This window comes from Pogoniulus pusillus, unplaced genomic scaffold, assembly GCF_015220805.1.
Source record: "Pogoniulus pusillus isolate bPogPus1 unplaced genomic scaffold, bPogPus1.pri scaffold_63_arrow_ctg1, whole genome shotgun sequence".
Lineage (NCBI taxonomy): Eukaryota > Metazoa > Chordata > Aves > Piciformes > Lybiidae > Pogoniulus > Pogoniulus pusillus.
Window position 1 is genome coordinate 223,000 of NW_026974713.1, and position 18,113 is coordinate 241,112.

The following is an 18,113-nucleotide window of genomic DNA, read 5'->3' on the forward strand; positions in this document are numbered from 1 at the left end:
TTTCTGAGATCCTCCTTCAGTTCTTTCATGCTGTCTTTTATGCCACCCTTAATGCTATCTCTAATACCATCTTTAAGCTCTGTACCCGGAGTTTTTATGGCACAGATTATGGCAGAGTGTGCCAAGCTGTCCTCTATCTGCCTGAGCTGGTCAATGAAGTCACCAACAGTGATAGACCTTCCATTATCACTCCTTGATAGAAACTTGCTGACCAAGATGTTAGCATAGGATGAAGGAGCAAGCTTAATCAGCTTCTTCATGAGACCTGTTCCAAGAGGAATGTCATCAGGCTCATGCGTGCCATGATCTCCATAAAGCACTTCCTTCACAGCAAACTCCTTCAGAAGCTTCATTCCCTGCTCAATGCTGTTCCACTTCTTGGCAGCCCATGGCAGATCATCTCGGGAAGGATATCTCATAGCCACAGCCAGCAGAAGGCGTGTCCACAAGCTAACCTTACCAAGAGGACTTGCCAGGTATTTGTCCACTCCACTCTCCTTGGTGAGTGGTCCCAGCTGCTTGGCAGACTTGTCTCCTACCTGCAGAGCATTAGCACCAATGCCACGGCATCTCACCAGCCAGCTTAGGATTGGCTCACCTGATTCTCTTGCGTATTCCTTTCTAACTTCCCTGACCTCTCTGAGTGGATCGTTGGAGTCCTGGCTGTCATCCTCCTCCTCTTCCTCTTGTTGATCTGGTTGTCCCTGGCCTAGAAACAGAACTTTCCTCATAGCACTCTTAAACTCATTGCAACCATCTTCTTTCTTGGCATGTGTGTGTCTACGTGCCACACCTTCACTGGAGTTCTCTCCAGCCGTGCATCAATGTCCTGCCATAGATCAGCACACCACATAGACTTTCCTTTCCTCTGCCAACCATGCTTCTTCCAGTCCTTTAGCCAACCCCACAGAGCATTGGCTACCATCCATGAGTCAGTGTAGAGGTAAAAGATAGGCCAATTCTCACATTCAGCCACATCAAGAGCGAGTTGGACAGCTTTTACCTCAGTGAACTGACTGGATTCTCCTTCTCCATCTCTCACTTCGGTAACTCTCCTGGTTGGACTCCAGACTGCTGACTTCCATCTTCACTTGTTCACACCAAGACGACAGGAACCATCTGTGAACAAAGCATAGTTCTTTTCCTGATCAGAGAGATCACCATAGGGAGGAGCTTCCTCAGCATGAGTTATTTTCTCCTCTGGAGGTTTGGAACAGTCTGTGCCTTCTGGCCAGTTGGTGATCACCTCCACTAGACCAGGTCGATCAAGATTACCCATTCACGCTCATTGGGTTATCAAAGCCATCCATTTAGACCAGGTTGCATCTGTGGCATGATGCGGTGATGAACCTTTGCCCTTGAACATCCAGTTAAGAACTGGCAGTCTAGGAGCTAAAAGCAATCGTGACTCAGTTCCAATCACTTCAGAAGCTGCTTTCACTCCTTCATAATCTGCTAGTATCTCTTTCTCAGTTGCAGTGTAATTTGCCTCTGAACCTCTGTAGGTAAGACCCCAAAAATCAAGTGGACGACCACGTGTCTCATTTGGAGCTCTCTGCCAAAGGCTCCAAGTTGGACATTGTCACTGGCAGCCGTGTACAGAATGTTCTTAATGTCCGGACCAGATCGCACAGGTCCCAAGCCCACTGCATGGACTATTTCTCGTTTGATCTGATCAAAGGCTGCTTGGTGTTCAGGTCCCCACTCAAAATTGTTTGTCTTACAAATCACATCATGTAGAGGTTTGACAATTTGACTGAAACCAGGAGTGTGCAGTCTCCAAAATCCCATTGCACCTAAGAGAGACAGAGTGTCCTTCTTACTGGTAAGATTTTCAGTGACATTAAAACCAGCATACCCAAGAATGAGACCACCCCAGGACCAGAAAATGCTTATAAGTTTAGCTTTGACCTTCTTAAAAACTACATTAAGCAAGAAATAACCAATTTGGTCTTTGATCCAATTGTACACAAGAAAACAGAAAAGAGGCCACACAATGGCCCCACCAAGTACAATAGCTGCTTTATTAGCTTCATTCTGATCCCCAGAGTTAATTAACAGTCACTCAAATGAATTTGCCCCATGTTGGGTGAAGCCAATAAAATATGTGGTGGTTTGTGTGTTATCCACCCCCCTACACACACACTTTAGAAGCACCTAGCTAGACTCAGCCGGCTCTGGGAATATAAATGAAGCTATTTATTTACAGCTAGCACAATATACAAGCAGATATTTACAGTATATACAGTTATAGACAGAAATATACAAGGTAAAAAGTAATACAGAAACACAACTCCCCTCCCAGAAACCTGAGTCCCCAGGGGGGGCTCTCATCCACCCCTGCACCTTCCCCTTGCCCCTCTCAACATTACCCCAGTCCTAAGGAAGAAAAGAGGATCAGCCAAGAGGTTAAGAAGCAAAGGTGAGTGGCACATGAGGTTAGGGAGATGCAGCTCAGTCAGTGCCCAGCCCAAAAGTGAAGACAAAATGGCGAGAGTGTTATCTAATGTTTTCCCTTTTTGATCCCATATCTCCCTCTGAGACTGTGAGGGGAATAGACATAACCATTGTTTTCCTTTTCATAGCCTATGATCTAGTTCTTTTCACCAAAACATTCTAGCCTGCTTCAAACTAGCACAATAAGCTTCTTCATGAGACCTGTTCCAAGAGGAATGTTATCAGGCTCACGTGTGCCATGATCTCCATAAAGCACTTCCTTCACAGCAAATTCCTTCAGAAGCTTCATTCCCTGCTCAATGCTGTTCCACTTCTTGGCAGCCCATGGCAAATCATCTCGGGAAGGATATCTCATAGCCACAGCCAACAGGAGGCGTGTCCACAAGCTAACCCTACCAAGAGGACTTGCCAGGTATTTGCCCACTCCACTCTCCTTGGTGAGTGGTCCCAGCTGCTTGGCAGACTTGTCTCCTACCTGCAGGGCATTGGCACCTATGCTACGGCATCTCACTAGCCAGCTTAGGATTGGCTCACCTGATTCCCTTGAGTATTCCTTTCTAACTTCCCTGACCTCTCTGAGTGGACTGTTGGAATCCTAGATATCATCTTCCTCCTCCTCTTCCTCTGGTTGTCCTGGTTGTCTTTGTCCTGGAAACAGACCTTTTCCAAGAGCACTCTTTAACTGCTCATAGCCATCCTCCTTCCTGGCAGCCATCTCACATAGCTCTTTGCATCATTGTTATGAGATCTAAGTAAATGGACTGAGTCTCTAAGGCTGCATTTCTCCTCTTCTTCCTCTTGTGTAACAGAGGTCCCCTCCCCTAAATTGTCTCTGGGATCACTCTTTCTCAAGTGTTTCATCATAGCCTGTGCCTTTGCTGGAGCGAGAAAGGTGGTAGAAGTTTCTTCTAGTGGATCTGAATATCTGAGGGTCTGAACTGCTGCCTGTGAGTTTGAAATTGGTATAAGGTTAGAAACTGCTGCCTGTGGATTTGTACTGGGTGCAGAATTACAAACAGATGAAACACAGACAGCCTGAGGAGAAGAAGCCCTTTGGCTGTCTGCCATGTTCTTGGTAGATAGATAACTCTTGGCTGAACTCCCAGAACCTGAGGCATCCAGGAACTGTGTCTCTATTTTGCTGGTTATTGCCAGATCCAGCTGTGATCTGTGAAATGCTTCCATGGTTGTGGGAAGAACTGATCATTATTAAGATTAGTGGTGGGGCTGGAAGAGCTCTGAACATCAACATTAATAAAGGGTATTAATTTTGGAAAAATATAATCTCACATTAATTAATTTCCCTTCATAATAGCTCTGTGACATCACAGAGCAGGATGTGTGACATCATAGAGAGGGTTACACAACACCACAGAGCAGGTTGCATGATTGTCACATCACAGAGCAGGATGTGAGACTTCACAAAGAGGCTTGTGTGGCATTATAGAGTGTGAGCCATCACAGAGTGGGCTGTGTGACATAGTCAAGGTGGCTTTGTGACATCATAGAAGGGGATGTGAGACACCATTGAGAGGGTTTTTGACATCTCAGAGAGGTGATGTGACTGTGTAGAGAAGGCTGTGTGACACCATGCAGCTGTGAGCTCCAGCTGCAGAGAGCAGTGCAGAAGTCTGATGCAAGGAGCAGGGAGGGAAGCGCCAGGTGGGCAGTGAGAGGCTTGGGGAGGTTGGGAGGGTGGGCAGTGAAGTTGTCCATTCAGTGTCAGCTCTCAAGGGACAGCTTCTCCTGCCAGGACAGACTTCCTGAGCAGACAGCCTGCAGCATTCTCCCTTGCTGGGTGCTGCTCTCACTCTCCTCTCATCTGAGAGATAATCAAATACTTCCCTTTGCCATGAGCACTGAGCTGTGTTTGCTGTGTTCTGACAGCTTGTAGATAACTGCAGAGAGAAAAACAGCTCCTGAGGGCACTTAGAGCTCATTGCATGAACTTGAGGAGCTGCCAGGAGACTGAAGAGACCTCTCAAGAAGTCTAAGGCAGAAGAAAAACTCAAAGAACCTTGAAGCTTTGATGGGCCCCACTGAGGGTTGTTCCAGAGAAAGCCTCCCCAGGGACTTGTTAGAGCTGCTCCTTGGAGGCCATGAGTGCAGGGAGGCAAAGGCAAAGTGCAGGCCAGAAAAGCCTGGGCTTGGTTTGTGAAGCAGAAAGGCCAAGCCCTGACCCTCAGGCCTTGCCAAGGCAGATCCTGAGAGCCTCAAAACAAAGTTTCATCTCCCCAGCCATAGGAGCAGAAGCAACTGCCAGAGCCAAGGGGACAAAGGCCTCAATCCTCTGGGGCCTTACAGCCTGGCCAGAGCCCTTGGCCATCCCCACTGCAGCCTGTCCTGTGCTGTCCCATGCCTGCACCTCTTGCCCTTCAGGCTCCCATCTTGCTTCCCCAGCCAGCTCTCACCCTGACAGTTCCACTCCTTCCCTCAGGGCTCTCCACCCTTGCTGGAGTTGCCTTGGCACACAGCCAAACATGGGCTGCCCACACTCCTGGCTCCCCTCTTGCACCACAGCTTTACCCTTTGAGTGACATTTCTGTCCTCAGCCACAGCCTGAACCTTCCAAGATGCACTTCCTAAAGGCTTCCTTCTCTGCCCACACCCAAGAATGCTCCAGCAGCTCACAGCAGCCTTGAGGCAGCAGCACAGCACTCCTGAGCCTTCAGCTTCTTATGGAGAGCCTCCAAAGTCCATCCTGGCAGATCTTCTTCCTCCAGACCTCCTCTTTCAAGGCCATGTGGCTGCTCCTGCACCTCATGGCCCTTGCCCTGTCAGACAGGGGTGGAAATGGGTTACAGATGAGAGTTCAGAGCACAGGAAGGAGGTGTGAGGCTGAGGTGCCCATGGGAAGGCTGAAGGCTCAGAGATGCCTTTGAGTGCTGGGGCTCAGGCCAAGGCTGAGGAGAGCCTTTGGTGGCCTCTTGATGGTGCTGGGCAGGGTTCAGGTGAGGGCCAGCTGTGAGGAACAGGGATTGTGTTGGGGCTGGGCTGAGTGCTGCAACTAAGGCCAAGTGGTCAATGCAAAGGGTAAAGGCTGGGGCCAGGATGAGCAATGGAGGCAGAATTAAGGGCAGGGATGGTTTAGGGAGGGGCTGAGGTTGAAGGGGTGAGGTGAGGAATGGGCTCAGCTCCTTTTGGGTAGAGCAGGGGCCTGAGGTCAGGAGAGGAGCAGTGGTAAGGCATATAGGGCCTGGGGACACTGGCTAGAGAGAGTGTGAGAGGCTTAAGGTGCATTGGGAGCAGATCAGGGAATCCAGTTTGTAATGGGACTGGGCCAAGTGAGTATGGGGAAGGTATCTGAGGATCCAGTTTGTGCTGGGAGAGAGGCCAGGCTGTGCTGAGAGGGGTACTGGGAGTGGGCTACAATAGCAATTAGCAGTGGTAGAGAGCCAGGTCTGAACTGAGAAAGGGAAAACCAAAGCAGTCTGTACTGGTGTGTGGCCTGGTCTAGACTGGAGGTGATCAGGAGGTCTGATTTGTACTAGGAAATGTACCAGAGTGCCCTGGGATGGTGCCAAGGGTCCAGCGAGTACTAGGAAGGAGCACAGTGTGTACTGGGAGGGGTTCAGAGTATCCATGTCCCAACTGGAAGGGATCCAGTGAGTCCCAGGAGCATCAAGGGGATCCAGTTTGTGCTGCATTGTAGCCCAGGCTGTATTGGCCTCATTGCCTCCTTGTCCATCCTCAGGAGCCTGGCAGGGTCTGTGCCATAGTCCTTGTGGTGGAGAGTCCCAGGGGTCACAAAATGGGCTTGATCATGTCCTGTCCTGTCCAGACATGTTTACTGCCTGTCTGCATTGCAGCCAGAGGCAGGAAAACAGCACAAAAGGAACCCAGACAGCCCAGTCTGGTTTAGTCTGGTCGCATGAGAGGGGTTCCATAAGGCCCACGCCCCTGTCGCGTGCAAGGCGTCTGCGCCCCCCATGTTTGGAGGAGAGCAGCCTGTGGGGTCTGCCTTTTGTGGGTATGTTTGGGTGATTGCCAGAGGTGATTGGGTGATTGTGTGGCCAATGAGACCATTAGCCTCGGGCACTGTGCTATAAAAGGGGGTGAACAGGTGAATAAGGAGCTTGCCTGCTCCTTCCTTCCTCGCTCACCTGACGCTCGCCTGCTGCCTCAGCCACTTCAGCCACCTCAGCCTCTCTATGATATCACAGAAAGCCAGCTATGACATCACAAATCCTCCTCTCTGACACCATTGAATGCCTTCTGTCATGTCACACAGAGCTAGCTGTGATGTCACAAAATTCTCTCTGCCATCTCCCAGAGCCCACTTTATGATGTCACACAATCCCCACTCTGACCTGAAACGCTCCTGGACATAAAGTTACAGAATTGCTTCTGTGACATCACACAGCCCTCTCTATGATGTCACACAAACTCCTCTCGGATGCCACAGAGCCCTCTCTAAGATGTCAAGAATTCTCTCCATGATATCCCACAGTCCTCTCTGTTGTGTCCCAGAATGTGCTCCATGACACGACAGCCCTCTCTGTGACATCACAGAGTGCCTTCTGCCATGTCACACAGCCCTCTCTTTGATGTCCCAGAATGCCTTCTGTGATGTCACACAGGCCTCTCTATGATGTCACAGAGCCCTCTCTATAATGTTGTGCAAGCTCCTCTATGGTGGCACAGTGCTCTCTCTATGACATCACATAATGCCTTCTGGGATGTCACACAGACCTCTCTATGGTGCCACACAATCCCCACTGTGATGTGAAACAGTCCTTTCTGTAAAGGTACAGAATTGCTACTATGACATCACACAGTGCTCTCTATGATGTCACACAAACTCCCCTATGATGTCACAAAATGCTGTGACATCACACAGTGCTCTTTATGTCACAGAATCCCCAAAATGATGTAAAACAGTGCTCTACACAAAGTTACAGAATCACTTCTATGATGTCAGCCCTCTCTATGATGTCACACAGCCCTCTCATTGACGTCACAGAATGCCAGGTGTGATGTCACACAGACCTCTCTATGATGTCACAGAATGCTTTCTATCACATCACCCAGCTCTATAACATCACTGAAAGCTTTTTGTCATGTCACACAGACCTCTCTATGATGTCACACATACCTCTCTATGATGTCACAGAATGCCTTCCGTGATGTCACATAGACTTCTCTATGATGTCACACAAACTCCTCTATGATGTCACAGTGCACTCTCTAAGATGACACAAAATATCCTCTATGGCACACAGCCCTCTTTATGATGTCACACAACACCTACAATGATGTCAAACAGTCCTCTCCATAAAGTTACAGAATCATCTCTGTGACAGCACACAGCCCTGTCTATGATGTCACCCAGGCCTCTCTATCGTGTCACACTAAGTCCTCTATGATCTGAGAGTGCCCTCTCTAAGACGGCACAAAATACTCTCCATGGTGTCACACAGCCCTCATTATGATGTCACTCAGCCCTCTCTATGACATCTCAGAATAGCTTCTGTGATGTCATACAGCCCTCTCTTATGTCACACAGCCCTTTCTATGATGTCACACAATGCCTTCTGTAACTTAACACAGACCTCTCCTTGTTGCCACAAAATCCTCTCTATGACGTCACTCAACCCTCTTTAGGCTGACACAATCCCCTCTGAGCCATCAAACAGACCTGTCCATGACATCACAGAATCCCTTCTAGGTGGTTATAGAGTCCTGTCATATAGGTACATAATCGCTTCTGTGGCATCACTCAGCAGTCCTGATGATGTCACAGAGTCCTCTCTATGACATTGAGGTGGAGAGGAGAAATCAATTGGGGTGAGATAATGTTCTATGAAATAGATATTTATTTCTGGGAAGCAGCCATGGAATTGTCTGAATGAATTATATCCTGACTTGTGTCACATCTTCTCCTCTTTCAGCAGTCTCCTCTGCCTATAAGGAGCAGATGTCCAACAGCAGCTCCATCACTGAGTTCCTCCTCCTGCCATTCGCAGGCACACAGCAGCTGCAGCTCCTGCACTTCTGCCTCTTCCTGGCCACCTACCTGGCTGCCCTCCTGGGCAACAGCCTCATCATCACCGCCATAGCCTGGCACCACCACCTGCACACCCCCATGTACTTCTTCCTCCTCAACCTCGCCCTCCTTGACCTGGGCACCATCTCCAGCACTGTGCCCATGTCCCTGGCCAATTCCCTGAGACACACCAGGGTCATCTCCTATGCAGGTTGTGCTTCCCAGGTCTTTTTCTTTCTCTTCTTGCTTGCTGCAGAGTATTTTCTCCTCACCATCATGGCCTACGACCGCTACGTTGCCATCTGCAGACCCCTGCCCTATGGCACCCTCCTGGGCAGCAGAGCTTGTGCCCACATGGCAGCAGCTGCCTGGGCCTCTGCAGCTCTCTATGCTCTGCTGCACACAGCCAACACATTTTCCCTGCCCCTCTGCCAGGGCAATGATGTGCACCAGTTCTTCTGTGAGATCCTCCAGATCCTCAAGCTCTCCTGCTCCACAGCCTACCTCAGGGAAGTTTGGCTCATTGCGGTCAGTGCCTGTTTAGCATTTGGCTGTTTTGTGTTCATTGTGGTGTCCTATGTGCAGATCTTCAGGGCAGTGCTGAGGATGCCCTCTCAGCAGGGATGCCACAAAGCCTTTGCCACCTGCCTCCCTCACCTGGCTGTGCTCTCCCTCTTCATCAGCACTGGCATCTTTGCCTACCTGAAGCCTCCCTTCATCTCCTCCAAGTCCCTGGACCTGGTACTTGCAGTTCTGTACTCAGTGGTGCCTCCAGCAGTGAACCCTCTCATTTACAGCCTGAGGAACCAGGAGCTGAAGGCTGCCCTGAGCAAACTGCTCCCTGGATGCTTTCAGAAGCAATAAACTCTTTGTCTTCTGCTGCAGGACTGTTCTGATGTCATTCAGAGCAGACCTAGCCTGGCTGCTCTAGTTTTGGCTTCTTCTGGTGGTGTTCTCCATGTGACAATGTTGTTCTCACAGAAATATCTTTCTTCTGACCATTCCTGGTTCAGCACTGATCTGCCTGGGGTGACCCAGAGACTGCAGACATGAGGAGCTGTGCTCCCTCTATGTGCAACACAATCAAGGACCTTTCAGGGACTATGCTTTCTGAGCTCCCTCCTGCAAGCCTTCTGTGGAGCTGTAGGCCCATGCCTGTGTGCAGAGGGGAAGAGGGAAAGAGTCCCAGCAGAGGGTGATGAGCTTGTCCAGCCTGGAGGAAGGAAGATCATGGGAGGCACAAGCAGCAGCATGACTCTGTTGCTGGGCAGACTGAGTCAGGCTCTTGTCTGTGATACAGGACAACAGGCAATGAGCTGAAGAGTGAGGTTCAGGTCCCAAAAGATGTTAACATCTATCACTACATTGATGGCATCTTAGCAGGGGGCAATGACAAGGAACAAGTGGGCTCGGTACGTGGAGCTATATGGGAGTTGTTGACTTGCCAAGGGCTAACCATCCCCCAAGCCAGATGTCAGGGCCCAAGGCAAGAAGTCAAATTTCTGGGATCATGGTGGATAGCAGGTGCAATGTCAGTGCCAGAGGATGCCTTAGAAGCCATTGAAAAGGGCCAATTACCTAACAACAAAAAGGAGCTTCAACAGCTACTTGGTACCTTGAGTTACTGGAGGAAGCACATTCCAGGCTTCTCTGTAACTGCCTGTCCCCTTTATGACTTGCTTAAAAAACACAAAGTCTGGGACTGGACCCCAAGGCACACTGAGAGCCTAAAAATCCTCACGGATGAGTTGAAAGCCTATCAAACGCTGGGACCTTTGCACCCACAAGATGCCTTAAGGGCTGAATGGGGCTTTTCAGAGCACACCTCATACTGTGGGATATTCCAAAGGGGACCCAAAGGCCCTAACAGAGCTCTGCTATTTTCATCAATGGCATTTAAAGAGACAGAAACAAGGTACTCTGAATGGGAGAAAGGACTCCTTTCCCTAACTCGAGCTGTCAAAGAGGCAGAAAAGCTTCACACTACCCAGGACATAGTAGTGCAAGGCCCTTTCCCTCTGCTGAAAGCAACCAGCAATCCTTAAAGGATCTCCCCCACCAGAAGGGATTGCCCAGAAGGCCACTGTAAGAAAATGGTACACCTATCTGGAAGGGATTGCACAGCTCATGCCGTTGAGAGAAGGGCCCACAAAGCTGTGCAAGCTACAGCAGCCTATAAACCCAGACAGAATGTTGTAAGAACAGTATTGCAGCTTATTGGTGTCTCTTCTTTATTCATAGCAGCAAAGCCTGAGGAAATTTATCCCCCAAAGTTGCACCAGTTTGCTTATGTTACAGATGGAGCTTGTACAGAAGATGAAATTCTCAGCATGGAACTGATCATTATGAAGACTCTTAACTGGAACTTAAATTCACTGACAGTTGTATCTCATGGCTAAATATTTACATGCAAGTTACATATTTAAATGAGCTTTATGAGGTATTGCTGCCACGATAGCCACAGCAAATATTTGCACAAATAGCAGAGCTCTTGGATCTATGTGTGCTAGATATCGGATGCCTGGAGTACACATACAGAGTACTTGCAGCTTCTGCTTTGCATCACTTCTCCTCATCTGAGCTGATGCAGAAAGTTTCATGCTAGGAATGGTGTGAGATAGAGGAATGTGTAAAGTGGATGGTTCCATTTGCGATGCCTTTAAGGGAAGTAGGAAGCTCCAAACAAACACTTTAGAGGTATTGCTCCTGAAGACTTGCACAACATACAGACGCACATAACCAGCTTGGATTTGCTGGACAAAGCTCTATGACCTCACTATTATGCCAGCCCTACAAGCCATCTCCTATTCAGGTAGCTCCTGATTTGACCACAGATTCCTATATAACAGGAGTGTGGTTCACAGATGCATCCTCACAAAGGGTAGGATCTAAGTGGCATTATAAAGCCACAGCCCTGGAGATCGGCACAGGCAAGACTGTCACTGAGGAGGGTGATGGCAGTGCACAAGTGAGGGAACTAAGAGCTCTTATGCTGGCAGTAGAGAATGGGGCAGAAACCATATACACAGACTCACACTCCACATTCAAAGGTCCCACTGAATGGATTTGCCAGTGGGAAGTGAACCAATGGAGAGTTTCCAGTACTGAAGTGCAGAGAGCTTCCAATTGGCAAAGGCTGTTAGAAATAAGCCGCTCCAGACCCCTTAAGGCGGGCTGGGTAAAAGCACATTCCAGAGGGCAAAGGCCTGCCGCAATCTGGAATGAAAAGGTAGATTACCTGTGGGTAGCTAGGGTCTGGCGTCCGGAAGATAACAGGATGTACGGAAAGACAGGGGCCCCTCTCCTTAATGCCATAACCAATAATATTTAGTAGTGATGCAAGCAGATGGAAATGATGCATAACTCCACACTATATAACCCAGCATGTACACAAATAAACGCCATTTGTTCTCCACCGCGTCGGCGTGTGTGAGCCGTGGTAGCACGTGGCCAAGAACTGGTCACCATCTCGTTCCTGAACCAGGTCGCTGCTTGTCCCCACAAGGGCAACAAGTGGTGCTGAAACCTGGGAGGACACCTGTGCTCCAGGAACAGCTGTCGGAGCTGCTGGGGAGAAGAAGTGGGGACACCCTCGGGACCCACAAGGAGGATCAAAGCTCTTGTGAAGGTTGTATCTCAATTACATAAACAGTGGTGTATAGATTGTAAGGTTAAGGATTTTACTCTCACCACTGTGAGACTTTTACAAATTGGGGTCATTGACCATTCGGTGGAGATTCTTCACCCAGAGGTGTGGGATAAATGCACTCAGGCATTAGCGGAAGAAACAAAGTCTGCAGGGTGTGCAAAACATTTAAAGGCTTGGGGCAGAGTCGAACAGGCTCTGAAAAAAGCCATAGAGGAGAAGGAAACTTGGAAGGTGGCTAAGGAATATCTGTTAGTCACTCCAAAAGTGGGAATTGGGGGGGTCAAGCAGACTCCAGACCCCCTGGGGGAGAGCGGTCCCGCTGAGACAAAAGATCAGGAGGGAAATGTCCCTCTGCAACCCCCCCCCCCCAAACCTCCAGACCCACTGAAGGGGGAACAGGTGCCCGAAAAGTCCCTCTGGGGTGAACTGATTCAGGAGGTGAGGAATGTGGTGGCGGGGGGGCATTTGGAAGAGACCTGGACAAAGCCCTCACCTCCGTATGCACCTAAAAATGGTGCTGAGCAGCAAGGTGAAGGTCATGGTGAAGGTGCGCACGCCGAGGAGAAAGGGGAGGCAGATGAGTCCGAGTCAGACAATCAGAGTGAAGAGCCAGGGGAAGGACACACAGACAGGAGCCAAAAAGCCAATCAGAACTCACACAAGGGGGGCACCCCACCCCGCAGCAGGTGGAGCGAGCCGGGCAGGGGGACGGCATCCACCGGTAAGAAGAAGGGGTGGAAACAGAGCCTGAGCAAGGGGCGGAGTGGGCAGAGGAGGAGGGAGCCTGCAAACGAGCAGTCACTCAGCTTCCGGCTCGGAGTCAGGCAGCACCGAGACAGAGCGGAATGGTGACTCGAGCTCAGGGGAAGAGGAGATGGAAACAAATAAAAATAAACAGCAAGAGACTTCTAATAAAAATAAAAAAGGGTTGTTAGGGAAACAACTGCCTGTCACACACTGGAGAGAAGTGAACACGGCATGCGCCGAGTGGGTCCCACCCTCCAAGCTTCCTTACCCGGTCCAAGCGACGGGGACGGGAGAAGTGACCTACTCTCTGGTGAATCCCAAAAGGGCGCGAGCGATAGTTAAAGCGATCGCGGAAAAAGGGCTTAATTCGCCCATGGTGTCCACCCTCTTAGATAGTCTCTTTGGGAGTGATAATTTGATCCCATTTGACATCAGAGAAATTTGTAAAATGATGCTTGATGGATCAGAGATGATTGTTTTTAGACAAGATTGGGAGGAGAACAGCACAAATAAAATAGCTGAAATAACAGGGGCAGACCACCCACTACATGGCTCCAGTGTACAATGGCTGATGGGCAAGGATCCAGCGATGCCCTCCCCTCTGCTGCAAGCTGCAGGCATGGAGCCTCACGGAATCCTGACAACTACCCGTGCAGCCGGAGAGGCTCTCCGCACAACTTTTGCAGCTGTCACAAAACCACCACCCACCATGGACCACAATAAAGCAAAGTGAAAATGAGAGTTTTAAAAAATTTGTGGATTGCCTGCAAGCTGCAATTGATTCCTTAGCCCTACCTGCAGAAGCAAGAAATCAAACAATGACAGAATGCGTGTGCCAACAGTGTAATCCAGCAACCAGAGAGATACTGCGAACACTGCAAAGAGGAGCAGGCATTGCAGACGTGATCAGGCACATCGTGAAAGAAGAACAAGAGCTTCCAATCCAAGAGGTTGTCCACACTGCCATGGCTCAGACGCAGGAAACAGTGAATGCCATACACACCGCAGTAGCCAATACAATAGTGTGTATTAAATGTGGCCTGATGGGTCATCTAAAAGCAAATTGCACCCAAAAAGGGGAAACACCAGCACCACCTCCCCTGCCAACTAACTGTTTCAGAGGGATATGCTGGGTCTGTGGAAAGAAAGGACATTTTGCTAAAGACTGTAGATCAAAGAACTCGGGAAATGGGGGAGGGAGGGGGAGGGAGGGGGCACCCCAGCCGCATCCAGCCCTCTCCCAGTTGGAGTATGAGGCAGCCCAACTACACCTACCCAGCGTGGGATGAGACATATCCCAGCCCACCTATCACATACCCCCCCCCTCGAGAAGCAACCAGTTTCACAGCTCAGCCAACAACCCAGCCAGATCTGCCCTCACACCAGAGGCAGCCAGAACCACAAACTGGGGGAGGGATCCCAGGCTGGCATTGGTAATAAAATGTGGTGATCAACCAGTGCCCTGGGGAATGTGTTTTCTTCACAACACTCCGAACAGTGTTACCATCAATGTCCCTTTCCTAATCGATACAGGAGCAGATGTTACAGTCACCCCTGAAGCAAATTGGCCACCAGATTGGAAATTAGTAGAGGCCCCCATGGTAGGAGGAGTGGGGGTGTATCAAAAGCTAGAAAGAGTGCGGGACTGGTAGCAATAACACTTTACACCGAGACAGGGCCAGAGAAAACTATCACCCTCTTTCCATATGTCATATCTGGAGTCCCACCTCTGCTGGGAAAAGATGCCCTAGTCCTGCTAAAAGCCAGGGTGACAAGTTTACCCTGAGGGCCATTGCCGTGTTACCACTCCCACCAATCAGACAAACATAGAAATCTTCAGACCCAGTGTGGATCGAGCAGTGGCCCCTATCAAAGCCTCAAATGGATGCTCTGTTTGAATTAGTAGATCACGAACTGCAATGAGGCCACATAGAGCCCTCTACCAGCCTATGGAACACCCCAGTTTTTGTCATACCAAAGAGGAGTGGTGAAGGATTTCGCCTTCTGCATGACTTGAACGAGGTAAATAAGAGAATTCAGCCTATGGGACCTGTCCAAACAATGCTGCCTATGAATTCGGTGATTCCAAAAGGACAACCCTGTGCCATCCTTGACATTAAAGACTGTTTTTTCTCAATACCTCTGCATGAGAAAGACAAAGAGCGATTTGCATTTTCAGTCCTGTTCCCAAACAGCCAGTGTCCCAATATGAGCTTCCAATGGAAAGTAGTGCCTCAAGGAATGATCAATTCGCCTACTATCGGGCACTGGCACCAGTTCAGCAAGACAACCCAAACGCCACCATCATTCGGTACACGGACGATATCCTGGTTGCTGCACCATCAGAGAATCAGGTAGACCAATTGGTGTCCACAATATCAGAAACCTTGAAATCAAATGGGTTCGAAAATGCAGACTCTAAAATCAAAAGAGGGCCACACATGAGTTTCTTGGGAGTTGGAATCACAAAATCCTATGTGACCCATCCACAAATAAAGATCCAAAGGAACATCAAGACGCTGTATGATATGCAACAGCTGGTAGGATCATTGCAGTGGCTTTGCAATATTGTCATAATTCCTCCAGAAGCCATGGCCCCCCTCTATGATCTGCTGAAAGGAAGAAACCCGTGGAAAGAGAAGACCCTGACAGCAGAAGCGATGGATTGCCTTGACTTTATCAAGCGACAAGTATCTTCAAGCATGCTCACCAGATGGAACCCAGATGAACCACTTGATCTGTACATACACTTCGCAGAAGGAGGGGGAGTAGGAGCACCAGCCCAAAGGCCCCCTGAGAAAGCCCAACCGATTCAGTGGGTAGTTCTGGGGAAGGTGTCAGGTGCATTCTCTCCAGGGCTTGAGTGCCTTGGAAATCTCATCATGAAAGGCAGAAAGCTTGCCCTAAGACACCTGGGTACAGAACCAGCAAAAATGTATCTACCCTTCTGAAAACAGCTTCCAATGCAATCAGTGGCGATGTCAGAACATCCAGCAGTGGCTCTGGTAGGATTCAGCAGAGAAATCAAGTACGCTGCAAAACCCCCTTGGACCCAAATGCTGTCAGTTGTGGATGTTGATCTCCCACAAAAAGTCATGGATCGGCCGCTAGAGGGACCGAGAGTTTTCACAGATGCATCCTTAACGACTTCAACTGCAGTAGCAGTGTGGCAGTCAGGAGAAGAATGGTGCAGTGTCAGAGCGACTGACAATACGCTCTCAGTTCAGCAGCTAGAGGTAACCGCTGTAGTATTATCATGTGGACTATTCCCTACAGAACACCTGAACATCGTAACTGACTCGATGTTTGTAGCAAGACTCTGCTTGGCCATGTCAGGGCCCAGTGTATCAACATCTCCAGCAGCACTGATGCTAGAAGAAGCACTGTTCTCCAGAAAAGGCACCATATCAGTCATCCATGTCAACAGCCACAACCCGATAAAAGGATTTTTTCAAATCAGCAATGACAGAGCAGATGCCGCAGCAAAAGAACTGTGGCCACTGAAAGATGCACACGAACTGCACGAATCTCTTCACATCGGAGCCAAAGCACTGGCAAAGAGATGCTCGATCTCGATCACAGATGCTAAACATGCAGTAGCTACATGCCCTCACTGCCAAAAAACACCACTGTGGTCCAGTGGAGTCAACCCCAGAGCTCTTAATGCCTCCGAAATATGGTAAACAGACTTTACACTTTGCCAACTATTGAAGCCACGAGCGTGGCTGGCAGTAACTGTAGTTACCTACAGCAGAATGATAGTGGCCACACAACATATCAAAGCTGACTCCAAAGCAACCATTCAACATTGGCTAACACCCTGTCTGTCCGGGTACAGGTATGGGGCTTAATTTTGGAATTCTAAACGACTGTAGGTCTTTAACCACCTGCCAGGTCATTCCAGCTGGATAAGCATTACTTATCTTCCCTGTAAACCTCAACAGGGCATCCTGTAACAGTGCAGAGTTGTAGAGGCACCAGTCCAGCTGATCACTGGTCAATGGTACATAAATCATATCTGGCTCTTTTCCATCAATTTCAATGACTCTAAGTCTACCCCTTTTAATCACTTCAGCAAGTGCCTCTGCACGGGTCTGTGTGGTGTTCTTTAGATGAGTGGGCAAGAATACCCCTTCTATGATTTTCCACTCATTGTCAGTGGCACTGACATCTCTGCTATCCCTAGCAATTTCCCCCTCTTCTTTTTGCCACTAAGCAATGAGTGCAAAAGTATGTCGCTGCCTATTGACACAGAGAAGCACTAGGGGTTGGTCGGCAAGGTCAGGAATTTATCGGCTATCGACTTGACTGCCAACTGCTGTTGGGTGGTTAAGGAGATGCGCTTGTGCTCATCCGTGCCCTGCAACAGAGGCAGCAATAGTTTTAAGTCCTCATTGGTTATTCCCACTATCTTTCGAACCTACTGAACATCACCCATAAACTTTTGGACATCTGGCAGCGTTTTCAAGTCTGTGCGTAAGTCAATCTTTTGTGGTCTGTCTGTGTGCGGTGAGGCAGATCTCGCGGAGAAGGGCTGAACTCAATATGCAAGGACACTGCACAATCCAATGTGGATCAAAAGCGAGTGACAACTTTATTTAGTAGACGCGTGCTTATATGTGTTACAGATAATATATGCATACATGTAAGAAGCTAAATGGCTGAATCTCTAAATACCCCATTTGCATGGTGCACCTACTTGCTACGTGCAGCTGCAAGCAGCAAACTACTTCTTATCTTATTCAGAGTTAGCTGTATCCTGCTCTGCTTGAGTTGTCTGCTGACTCCTCAAGGACAGTGCCTCCCTAGCTGACTATATTAAATGCTGCCTTTGTTTCTTCAATATGTCTTTGTTTCTTCGATGTGGCCTTTGTTTCAGTGTGGCCTAGCACAGCCTTAATTTAGTTCCATATACTCATCCTGCTTGCCCACCTGTAAGTCATGTCCATTTTCCTTTAGCCATTCTGCAACAACTGTGGCCTCAGTAATTTTCCAACCTAAATAATCCTAAGGGCTCTGCTGCTGTATCTTTTCTGGGGCGACAATCAGTCCACTTCTTTTGCAGACTGTCTCAATCATTTTCAAGTCTGCAGGCACAAACGGCCGTGAACAACAGAAAAGAATGTCGCCCATATAGTGATAGACAATTGTACATACCCAATTTTTCCGTAAGGGTTGCAATGCTCTTGCAACGAACAATTGACAGAGGGTTGGTGAGTTCTTCATTCCTTGTGGCCAAACTGTCCACTCATAGCGGCTCACAGGTTTGGCTTT

At 49.0% G+C, this 18,113-nt stretch overlaps 3 protein-coding genes and 1 pseudogene across 3 annotated transcripts in view; 3 read left to right on the forward strand and 1 right to left on the reverse strand.

The window, feature by feature from the left end:
* LOC135174397 (zinc finger protein 271-like) overlaps window positions 1-18,113 on the reverse strand; it is a 217,439-nt gene that overhangs the window by 138,338 nt on the left and 60,988 nt on the right. The window lies entirely within an intron of this gene.
* Window positions 1-18,113, forward strand: part of LOC135174396 (zinc finger protein 850-like) — a 393,382-nt gene that overhangs the window by 35,925 nt on the left and 339,344 nt on the right.
* Window positions 8,375-9,307, forward strand: LOC135174404 (olfactory receptor 14A16-like). Its single transcript, XM_064141684.1, has one exon. It carries the CDS (start codon window positions 8,375-8,377, stop codon window positions 9,305-9,307), a length of 933 nt encoding a protein of 310 aa, XP_063997754.1.
* Window positions 10,537-17,104, forward strand: LOC135174420 (G1/S-specific cyclin-E1-like; annotated as a pseudogene).

Excerpts from the sequence above, each read along its gene's own strand:
- LOC135174404 (XM_064141684.1), top strand. The coding sequence starts at position 8,375 with ATGTCCAACAGCAGCTCCATCACTGAGTTCCTCCTCCTGCCATTCGCA.